General features: G+C 41.7%; 1 protein-coding gene across 2 annotated transcripts; it reads left to right on the top strand.

Annotated features, from left to right (window-relative positions):
• The first annotated feature begins 254 nt into the window (after window positions 1–254).
• On the top strand, window positions 255–7,583 carry TLR2 (toll like receptor 2). 2 transcript variants are annotated; one of them, XM_068187235.1, is made up of 3 exons: window positions 255–572; window positions 3,274–3,327; window positions 5,161–7,583. In XM_068187235.1, the coding sequence occupies exons 2-3, from the start codon at window positions 3,314–3,316 to the stop codon at window positions 7,541–7,543; spliced, it is 2,397 nt and encodes a 798-aa protein (XP_068043336.1). In that variant the 5' UTR covers window positions 255–572; window positions 3,274–3,313; the 3' UTR covers window positions 7,544–7,583. The 2 variants fall into 2 exon arrangements, with proteins under 2 accessions (XP_068043336.1, XP_068043335.1); XM_068187234.1 differs by lacking the exon at window positions 255–572 and adding an exon at window positions 2,845–3,019.
• Window positions 7,584–11,886: the final 4,303 nt, after the last annotated feature.

Genomic DNA, 11,886 nt, shown 5'->3' with positions numbered 1-11,886 from the left:
TTTCAGGAAGGATATGACAAAAATAAATCCACAACTCTGCTTCCTTGGCAGAGGCAGTGCTGTAGGCTAGCTGCTGAATGACTAACCAGTTATATCATATCGTGCTCTGCCACAACTGCAGGGTAAGGATTGCCCAGAAGAAAAACAAAGGTAATTGGGTCCTTTGCATTTAAACTTCCAGTCCGAAGATCGAACCAGGGGATTGAGCAGCTGGCAGGGTAGGCCTGATACAGAACACAACAAAGTTAAAATGGTTTATTTTTCGTTATCATATACCTTTTTGTTGTAGCTTGAAGATGAATACCTGAAGCTCTGCAAGACAGATTAAAGCACAAGCACCAGCATTGCATGCAAAGAATCTATTCCCAAGACCATGAAAGGATGCCAAGCCATTTTGCTTTCATTACATGAGTATTATACCTTCTGCTCCAAAGACTGCAAGGACAGATTTGACTTTTGGCTTTTCCTTGCCATCCTTTTCTGGGGGCACTTAGGGTAAGAGCATCCCAGATTCAGCCTGCCTGACACTGCTGCAGCCAAGCTGACATACTGGCACATCCTGGTTACCAGTGGTAAGTATGAGGAAGCAGTTTTGTGCTGTTTACAAAGACTTGGAAAGTGTGCTTTCTGCTTGCAACACAGGCTGGTCAATAGTTTCATTCCTCCCTCCCTTTTCTACTCCTTCTGCTTTTTCTTTGAGACAGGGATCTGGGACGTGGGTTAGGTCCCTTCTGCACTGCTCTCTTGTCCTTTCTCAGCAGAAAAGCAACAGGCAGCTTTCAATGTGGACACTGACATAGAGAAGGAAAGAGAGGAAGGGGGTGGGGGAATGCAGGATCCTTTCATGTGAGACTGGGAACGGGAAGTGCTTAAAGAGTGCATCATGCCCACTTTGAGTACTGCTTGTGCTGCTGTTGGATAAACGGGAACATTTAAAGCAAGACAGCTTCAAAAATAATGACCACAATCTCAGTCTAATCCCCATCTACTGCTGGTAAAGGCTTGTGCAGTGTCTCTGCTTGGAACATCTGCAGTTACAAAAGCACAGCTTTGTTGCAGAACCATGTGCTTCTCTTAGGAAAATGTAGTATAGGTGAAGGCATGCGACTTGTTTTAAACAGTATTAAAGGGGAAGGTTAATTGTACCTTAAATTTGGAAGAGGAGAGAAAGCACCTATGAGGTGCATCTTTGTTCAATGCTAAATATGCAGTTACTCTGGAGAAAAAGCAGTTGAAGAGTATTCTCATCTTAAAAGACAGCAGCTTTCTCCTACTTTAGAGTCTTTGATTTCAAAAGAAGTTGTTTTGAGCCATGCTGCACCTCAATTTGAAAACTAATACTCTGGGAGGCAGGTGGCTGGTAGCTTGTCTGTGTGTGTGTGGGGCAGTTTGTGGACAGCATTTTTGCACATCCTCAAACCTTCTTAAGTCTGGATAATGTGATAAACTCTGACAATTGCCCACATTTCTCAGCATTTTAAGCAGCTTGCTGAAATGGATTTGCTGAAATGAACTGTGGCACAGTCACACCAGTCCTCTCTTTCTGAGAGAAACTAGAAACCTAGGCCAGTGTAGATCCATCTGTGATGAGAGCTAGCTGAGCCTGGATGTTAGGAGAAAGTGGCTTCTTCTGAAAAATCAGCTGATGCCTACCTCAGTTCTCCACAAATGTGTGGTGATGAAGCTGTAACAGATAGAAGAGTGTGCCCATTTCACACTGAATTATGTACATGGTCTTCTTCTCCAAAACTCTTTCCAAATTAACTAAATTTTTTTCCTGCATCAGAGAGGTGCAGTTTTGAAGACAAAAATATACAATAACAAGTCTCATTGAACTCAGAGTTAATATTTTGAAAATGGAAGTCTTCCCTATTGAAGAACAAGAACCATTTCAGCTGCTAGAGGGAAGAGGTAGCTTTGGGGAAGTTGATGACATCCTTTAACTAAAAGACGATTTTCCTTCTCCTCTCTGCCCCACAGCTGCTTTGCCTCTATTTTACAATGTTATGCTTATCAGCTATCCTCTGTAGTAGACAGAAAATACAAGGGTATCTCTGTCTTCCAATTTCTTTTTTTCTTAACCTAATGTGCAACACTAATGTCAGTGCAGTGGAACTGAAGGTTGCTATGAGGTGCATTTGGGCTCTCTGTGCGCTTTGCCACCCTTGATCACACTGCTGCTGTGGGCCCTCTGACAAGTGGCAGGAATCTGTCCGTCTGTCTGCTCTCAGACAGGTACCTCTTGGTGCAAGAGGGCAGTAAAAGGTGACAATTTTTGAACACAGAAAAAAAAATGGTAAATGCAATAGGACTGTTAGTGTTTAATTTAATGGACTTCCCTTTCAGAGCTGCTAGGAGGACTCCCTGCCCCTTTATGCAAACAGCATACTTGGCTATTTGACCAACCATGTATTACTTCAGTCAGGTTAAAATGAATGCCATCAAACCTCCTCTCTCAAAATTGCCTTCGATGTTTACAGAGAGCTACTTTGCTTCAGACTGTGTCTTGTGCTTCAGATAGAATATAATTCCCATTCTTACTCATTTTCTGTTGGCAACATATGACTGTAATGTCCTAGGAAATGAAAGGATGCTGAGTGTTTCTATAGCACTCTCCTTGACTAAACAATTTGACTCCAACATTTAATATAATACATGCATCACTATATATTGATAATATTTTACAGAACTTACATATCTTGGTTATGCTGAGATGTTCTGTTTCTCAGCACAGTGAACAACCCCCAGTGCCTACCAGACAAAAAGTACCAAAAGTAGAGATACATGGAGGTGAATGTAGTTCTGCCTGGGAACTATTTCTGCACTTAATAGTGGAGGAAGTGATTGTGAAAGAATGGCTTGTGCAAAATGGTTGCATCAGCCTTTCCAGCAATGGGAGTTGACTGACAAAAAGAAGAGACTGACACTAAATTTTATCTTTCAAAGAAGAGCATTCAACTACAATCTGTTCTCATTTTTTGTGTCCCCAGTCAGCAGCAATGGTAGAATTGGTTGAAATGTGAGTTTGAAGGGTGAGCCATACATGCTGGACAATCCTGGACTCTTCAGAAGTCATGGTTTCCTCAGGGGAGCCACCACTAGAGAGAAGAGATGCAAACTGCTATGATTCACTGACTGCGTAGTTAAAGGAAACTGGGAATATGAAGTTTTGTTTGAAGAGAACAATAATTTTGAAGCTGAAATATTTTCTTACTTTGTGACTGTCACCTCATCAGACCTGTCAAAAATTTCCAACTTTTGTTGTGTTTGCAGTTATAAGGTGACCATTCAGATGCCTTGACCAGCACACAGCATGCAGTACACAAGGTAAGTACTTAACCTCTGTTTATTCAGGGTTTACGGGTGGTGTTCATCTGCACTACTGGAATTGTTTGCGGTTCAAACTCAGTGAAGTGTTCTTTGGCACCTGGGGCAGGAAACACAGCCCTTCTTTACATTAAAATCAGTATTGTTCTAATTACATCCACTGTTTATAGGGTGACAGTAACATCCATATCCCATCTATTACTGGTGTTGTTTTACAGAGAAGTCTGATAGCCTTCATTTCATATCAGGTTGTTCTGCCTTTCCAGTAAAGAATGTGAAATGCTTACACAGTGTGCAAAAGGGTGTGGCAAGAACTCTGCTTTTAGAAGCCCTGAGGCTGGTGAGACTCCATGCAGGGGACCCCCAGATCTCTTCCAGGAAAGTCTGTAATGTTGGAAACTTCAACCCACTAGAAGGGCTGAGAGGGAGAGCAGGCTCTGTTTGGGCTTCTGCCTGCCATGTAGCCATACAGAATGGGCAGGCTGACGCTGCACCGGCTGTAAGCGTTTGTAATCAGAGAATCACAGAATCACTTTGGTTTAAAAAGACCCTTAATGGTTTGACTATTGAGTCAAACCATTAACCAAATATTGCCAAGCCTACCACTAAACTATGTCCCTAAGCACCATATCTGCATGTCTTTTAAATACCTCCAGGGATGGTGACTTCACCACTTCCCTGGGCAGTCTGTGCCAGTGCTTGACTGCCCTTTCTGTGATTTTTTTTTTTTCCTAATATATAGTCTAAACTTCCCTTGGTGCAACTTGAAGCCATTTCCTCTTTTCCTATCATTTGTTACCTGGGAGGAGAGACTGACCCCCACTCACTACACTCCCCCACTGACTACAGACTCATTTCAGGCAGTTGTAGAGAGTGATAAAGTCCCCTCTGAGCCTCCTTTTTCTCCAGGCTAAACAACTATAGCTCCCACAGCTGGTTCTCTTAATACTTACATTCTAGACTCTTCCCCAGCTCCATTGCCCAGCTCTGCACACACTCCAGTACCTCAATGTCCTTCTTGAAGTGAGAAGCCCAAAACTGAACACAGGATTTGCGGTGTGACTTCACCAGTGCCAAGTACACAGGGACAATCACTGCCCTGGTCCTGTTAGTCACACTATTCCTGGTACAGGCCACGATGCCATTGGCCTTCTTGGCCACCTGGATATATACTGGATCATATTCAGCTGCCTGTTGACCAGTGCTTCCAGATCCTTTTCTGCTGGGAAGCTTTCCAGCCACTCTGACGCCAGCATTTAGTGCTGTGTGGGGTTGTTATGACCCAAGTGCCGCACATGGTGCTTCATTCTGTTGAGTCTCATACAATTGGCTTCAGGCCGTGGATCCATCCAATCCAGATCAGTCTGTCGAGCCTCCTTACCCTACAGCAGATCAACACTCCCACCCAACTTGGTGTTGTCTGCAAAGTGAGTGTGAACTTGATCCCCTCATCCAGATCATTGATGATCTAACAATCTTCTCCTATTTAGAGCTGAAACATCCAGCTGTAGCTTCTGTGCTGAGAGGAAGCGTAATGTGAGAGATGAAAGAGGTGAGAGCCATAGCCAATGTGCCTATAGAAAAACAGGATACTAAGAATGGTCCTTTATGGCTCTTGACAAGTAATATGGCTGTACTCCAGGGATGAGCAACGCACAGTGGTTGCAGGGCTGAGAAGGTCAAGTAGGAGAGGAAGACTGACATCAGAGGATAACATATAAAAAAATTTATCTGAGATTACTAAAAAAATGGTGCAGGATTTCAAGAGGTTTCAAATGCTGTTCAAAATTAAAATTTGACCCTACCTTCTCTTTTTTTTTCTGTTTCCTACAGCAAAATATCCATCCAAGCAAAACACATATCAAGAACTACACACACCTGGCGAGTGTTGGCCATCTACGTGATCTTAGCTGCAAGCCTCTCCGAGCAACAAGCACTGAAGCAGGCTTGTCCTTCATGCGATGCCAGTCAGCTTTGCAACTGCTCCTCCATGGGCTTGGACTTCATTCCCTCTGGGCTCACAGCCAAAATCACAGTGTTAAACCTGGCCCACAACAGGATAAAGCACATCCAATCTCAGGACCTGCAGCAGGCTGTAAACCTGAGAGCCCTGCTTCTGCAGTCCAACGAAATCAGCTCCATAGATGAGGACTCGTTTTGGTCCCTGGAAAAACTGGAGCTCTTGGACTTATCAAATAACAGCTTGGCTCACTTGTCCCCTGTGTGGTTTGGGCACCTTTTTTCACTCCAGCATCTCCATCTTCAAGGCAATTCCTACAGAGACCTGGGGCAGAGCTCCCCCTTTTCTAGCCTGAAGAACCTGAGCTCTCTCCACCTGGGCAACCCGCAGTTCTCTGTGATAAGGCAAGGGAACTTTGAGGGTATTGAGCTTCTGCACAAGTTGTGGATTGATGGTAGCAATCTCAGTCAGTATGAGAATGGAAGTTTGAAATCAATTAAGCAGATAAATCACATGATCCTAAACCTAAGAAATAGTAATATATTCTCAGAAATTGTTAGGGACCTTCTGCACTCTGTCACTTGGCTGGAAGTGAGAAGAATAGCATTCAGTATTGCTGCAGAAATGCAAGTATTGAGAGTCATGTCTTCATCTTTTGCAAAGAAAATTTCTTTTAGACAGACGTTACTAACAGATGCTACTGTGCCTGAGATTGTCAGCATTTTAGAAGACATGCCAAAATTAGTGGAGCTGGAGCTGGTAGACTGTAGACTCTTGGGAACTGGACAGTGGAAAATGGAAATTCAAGCAAAGAAATCACAGACACTTAGAATTTTCACAATAAAGAAATTATCTATAGAAGAATTTTACTTGTTTACAGATCTTCATCCTGTGGAAGGTCTACTATCTCTTTTTACAAAAGTCACAGTTCAAAACACCAAGGTTTTTTTGGTACCATGCAGAATTTCCCAACATCTTCGGTCATTAATATATCTTGACCTTAGTGCAAATTTGCTTGGAGACTTGAGTTTAGAACATTCAGCCTGTCAGGGTGGCTGGCCATCACTACAAACTCTAAATTTAAGTCAGAATTCTCTGAGTGACTTAGAAAGGACAAGTAAAAGTTTATCTCATCTAGGAAACCTAATTGTTTTAGACATTAGCCAAAATAATTTTGGTGATATTCCAAATGCATGCGACTGGCCAAAATTCCTGAAATATTTAAACCTGTCCAGCACTCAAATTCCTAAAGTAACAGCCTGCATTCCTCGAACGCTAGAAGTTTTGGATGTTAGTGGAAACAACCTGAAGGAGTTTGGACTGCAGCTCCCACTTCTGAAAGAGCTGTACCTCACAAGAAACCAGCTGAAGACCCTGCCGGGTGCCGCACCCATTCCAAACTTAGTGTCCTTGTCCGTCAGAAGAAACAAGCTGAACAGTTTCTCCAAGGAGGAGTTTGAGTCCTTCAGGAGAATGAAGCTGCTGGATGCCAGTGACAACAACTTCATCTGCTCCTGTGAGTTCCTCTCCTTCATCCACCACGAAGCTGGGATATCCCAAGTGCTGGTGGGGTGGCCGGACAAGTACGTGTGTGACTCTCCGCTGGCAGTGAGAGGGGCGCAGGTTGGCGCTGTGCACCTCTCCCTGATGGAGTGCCACAGGTCCCTGGTGGTGTCGTTGATCTGCGTCCTGGTGTTCCTGGTCATCCTGCTGCTGGTGGCCGTTGGCTACAAGTACCACATGGTCTGGTATCTGCGGATGACGTGGGCATGGCTGCAAGCCAAGCGGAAGCCCAAGCGCGCCCCGCCAAAGGACGTCTGCTACGACGCTTTTGTCTCCTACAGCGAGAACGACTCTGACTGGGTGGAGAACACCATGGTGCGGGAGCTGGAGCAGGCCTGCCCTCCCTTCCAGCTCTGCCTGCACAAGCGGGACTTTGTGCCAGGGAAGTGGATTGTGGACAACATCATCGATTCCATTGAGAAGAGCCGCAAAACGCTCTTTGTGCTGTCCGAGCACTTTGTGCAGAGCGAGTGGTGCAAATACGAGCTGGACTTCTCGCATTTCCGTCTCTTTGATGAGAACAACGATGCAGCGATTCTCGTCCTCCTGGAGCCCATCCAGAGCAAAGCAATTCCCAAGAGGTTCTGCAAGCTGCGTAAGATCATGAACACAAAGACCTATCTAGAGTGGCCTCTCGAAGAACAGCAGCAGCAGATGTTTTGGTTTAATTTGAAAATAGCTCTAAGATCCTAGACAGGGACATTAAGAAATAAATATGTAGTGAATTTACTCTGGATTTTTTTCACTTGCCTGTTTGTTTCATCACTTATCTGGATCTCAAGATCAGAAAGCTGGGCTACTGCAAATTGTAACACTTGCTATGAGATAATTACTTTTGGCAGGTATTGTTCTGAATATTTGTACAGGTTTGGGCTGGAATAGAGTTAATTTTCTTCTTAGCTCCTTCTGTGTTTTGTATTTGTGCCCAAAACTGTCTCCATAACACTGTGGCTTTTTAGTTATTGCTCAACAGTTCTTGCACAGCATCAAGGTATTTTCTGTTTCTCACGCCATCCTGCCAGCGAGCAGGCAAGGGGTGCATCATAATTTGGGAGGGGACACAGCGAAGACAGCTGATCCCAGCCGACCAAAAGGATGTCCCCTACATAATGTCATGGCCCATGACAACATAATCAAGCACTAAAAGTTGTGGCAAAAAAAAGAGTAAGGGAGGATGTTTGCAGTTACCATATTTGCCTTCCCAAATAGAAGTTCTGTGTCATGGAGTCCTGCTTTCATGGCAATGGCTAAACATTTCCCTGTTGATGGAAAGTAGTAAATTAATTCTTTCTTCTGCTTTGCTTGTGAGCACAGCTTTTACTTTACCCGTTGAACTGCCTTAATCTGAACTCCCGAATTTTCTCACTTTTACCCTTCAGATTTTCTCGCCTGTTCCACTGGGGGGAGAGTGAGAGAGTGGATGTGTTGAGCTGTCTTCTGAGGTTAAACAACAGTATTTACCTACACATGTTAAGCAGCAGTATGAGCAAAAGCTGTTTCATTTAAAGATTTAATGATGAAAAGTTTTTTAGATATACAGCTATGTAGTTTATATGTCTTCATCTTTGCAAAAGTTTCAGGAGAGAACCTGCCTAGCCAAGGGTTTTTCTGCATTCTTTGTATAAACCACTTCTCATGACATGCTATAAAAATCAGTTTTTGCAGCAAATAATTTTGTCCTAGCTCTCCTAGTCAGTGAATCTAAGGATGATTCTCTGTATTTCATGGTCAGAGGAAATTAAATGCCCAGATCTCCTGAAAATCATGGCTGCAAGGCAGGATGTGGAAATGTGCTTTCTCACTGCAGTTCTGTCTGTTGTAGCTTTTAGTTTCTATAATTTTCTTTATGAAAGACATCTATGGAGGATGAATTCTGTCTAATTTCATTGTACTATATGTTGTAATAGATGCTTCAGAGTAGGGTTCAAATACTCTTCTGACTTTTACAAGTGGAGTTTAAGCTGCTCTCAGCTACAGTGTGGGAAACACAAATATAGTCCTTGAATCCAACACCACATTCCTCTCTTTGTTCAGCAACCTTAACATAGGCATGAAAAGAGTGTTTCCTACCTTTTGCTCTATCTTTAAATTTAGTCCACAAAACTAGAGTGGGTGGAGAACATCCCACATAGGACATTGTTTTTGCTGTCAGGTGGGGTAGTGTTTTCTTGAGAAGGTTACTGGGACAAGGGTCCTAATTGAAAAATTGAACAAAAGGAAAACTGGCACCAGACCCATCCTTCAGAGCTGACAGAAAAAGAAAGTGATGTCTTTGTGGTATTTTTTTTTTGCAGCCACAGAAAATTTGGGGTGAACTCTTATAGCTTGATTCTGATAGAACAGAAGAACTATGAACTTCTGGATCACTTCAGGGCTTAGGCACAGCTTAGGACATTTCCAGGCACATACAGAAGCAGGTCTTAAAAGCTTTCAAATGGAAACACCTACAACATTTGGCTGTAACTGTGATGAGACCATGTCCAAGTTAGTGTTTTTGTTGCTGTTTTGATCTTGGGCATCTAATGTGGTACAAAAAACCCTGTTCAAACACCTCACTGTAACTGAGTTGATTGCATTAGAAGTTTCCTCTCACAGCTGGTTGCTTGTGTTACTGCTTTTAGCAAATCCTCTGCACAACCAAAGTGCCAGCGAGAGCAAAGTACCCTGTTCTTTGGTAGCCATTGAGAAGGCTGAGGATGCCCCTGCTTCCACTACACCCACAAGCAGGCAACCAGCACAATGAAAATTAATAGCTTATTTACATGCATTTTTGCATTTATTAATGCAGGCATAATACAAATACATAATAAGAATTACTAACTTTGTTACTTCATCTAAGTTAAAAAAGCCCCCTTCTTTCTATGTATTCAAGATTTGCTCTTTCTTTCATTTACTTTGGTTTTTTTAAAGTGCTTTATTTCCTATTTTTAGCATCTAAGCCTTTTTTCACCTATAGATGGCTTCATACAATATCTGTTTTATTCTTATATATATTAAAGTGTAAGTTAAGTAAGTGTATCTCTGATTTCTAATGATGATGTAGAGATTCTTAAAATGTTTAATCTGAATTCAGAAGCTACTTCTGCTATCTATTTCTTCATTTTAGGAAATCTGTTGTTTTTCTAGCATGAGTTTCCAAAACATGCTGTTTTCAGTGTGATGCATAGCCTTGCTGTAATGCAAAAAGAGGCAGAAATGTTTCTAGCATACCAGAATTCCACCAATTGTTATTTTCTCTAGTCTTTTAAAATTAAGTACAGAATATGCATATTATCGTAGGCAGGTAAATGTCCAACACTTTGAATTCTCACCAATAATCTGCATCCTATTCCAGAACCAGTGAGTATGTAATGCCTTGGATGATGCCTGTAACAATCAACTGCTAAACCACCAGATAGCAGAGACAGTCCAGAAGTTGTCCATAAAATATTTGGGTGTTCCCACACAATCTGTTCATAAGGAAATTGGAGAGAAAATGCAACAATAGGTACATCTTGGTATTTTTTTTAGTCAGAATCAAAGATACAGTATTGGGTTAAATTCTTGAAATCTTTTTTTTTAGTGTTCATAATTTACTTCCTTAACACTTGTAATTTACTTTCCTTTTTTATAGAGGTAATGTTAAAATTAAGTATCCTATGGTTAAAATAGACTCCAAGAAAATAAGACAAACTTTGCATTCACTCAAGCAGTTTTCTACAGAAAACTACAGCAGTAGATCTTTAACTATTTTTTAATTGCTAAAGGAAAAATCTTGTTTGCTAACTACTAAAAGGGAGAAGCGCATTACATAATTTAAAAGTTCTGAAAGTGCATAGCATAATTTTGAAAAAAAATCTGTTAAATAACAAAATCCACTGCATGGTCTTTATAAAGTTATTTGTATTCTTCAAAGTGTTTCTCTCATTATAAAAATTAATTCTGGATGTTTTGAAATCAAGTAGGAAAAAATATATATACTTTTCTTTTCTTAGCTTGCTTGGGGTCTTAGATAAGGTAAAGGCAAACAGAGCTATCATCTTCCCTAAATATAATTTTTCCTTAATAATAATAGGTTTTCCAGTCATTTAATGTGGCCATCTCATCCCTCCACTGCAGATCAAAACAGGAATTAGTAAGTAATCAGGCTATGGTTTAGAAAATCCAAATGAAAAGCACACTTGTTACAGAGATGGTATGGATTGCATAACAACCCCTTAAAATCAGCTTTCTCAGGGCAGTCTGGGCGAGTTTGGTTCTTGCCAACAATAAACCAGCTGTGGATGCAGGATTCATGAAACCCAGTATCAGGTGTATCATTAAAGAATCTTTCAAATGCAAAAAGGACTCAGTGCTTACATCTGCAAATCTGGTCAAACCATCGGCAGATAATTTTAATGACCGAGTGTGGACATTGCCTGGTTTTATAACCAAGCAGTTTCAAATTACTTAAACTATTTGGACTATTTGGAGTTATTGTAAAGCTGAATCCAACATCCTGAACATCCAGACTGGTATTCATATTTTCCAGCTCACAAGAAGCCAGGATACTTTTATGAAGTGCAGAAGTGGGTGATTAGTAACATTGTTCCAGCACATATCAATACTTTTCATTTTGAGTTTCTGGAATGCAAGATGTGGAGTTGTTTGGCATCTCTGGGTCACTGGCTCTTCTGTCAAGCTCTAGGGTATAGGACATTGGCTGAGAAGGTTCCATATCTGACTTAAAACTACCTGGCAAACAGCCCCAGGCACAGCTGGAGGAAATCCTCTGCAATACACAAGAGTGGAGCCTGAATTAGCAGACCTGGCTGATGGGTCAGCATGCCTGGTATAATGTCCTGCCAGGCACATCCACAAAGGCTGTGCACCAAGTACCTGGAAGGTAGATTTAAACCTGGAACTATAGGATTATCACCATTCTTGCATCAGTTTGTCAGCCAGAAATCTGCATGCCTCAACTTCTGTTACAGGACTGAAAAATAGTTTGTGTTGCTTTTTTTTTTTAACCTCTGCACAATGTGGTTTTAGCTCCTTTTTTTTCTTGGTATTTATTG

The sequence above is a fragment of the Anomalospiza imberbis genome, chromosome 4 (assembly GCF_031753505.1).
Source record: "Anomalospiza imberbis isolate Cuckoo-Finch-1a 21T00152 chromosome 4, ASM3175350v1, whole genome shotgun sequence".
Taxonomy (NCBI): Eukaryota; Metazoa; Chordata; class Aves; order Passeriformes; family Viduidae; genus Anomalospiza; species Anomalospiza imberbis.
This window is presented reverse-complemented; position numbering and strand designations above follow the sequence as displayed.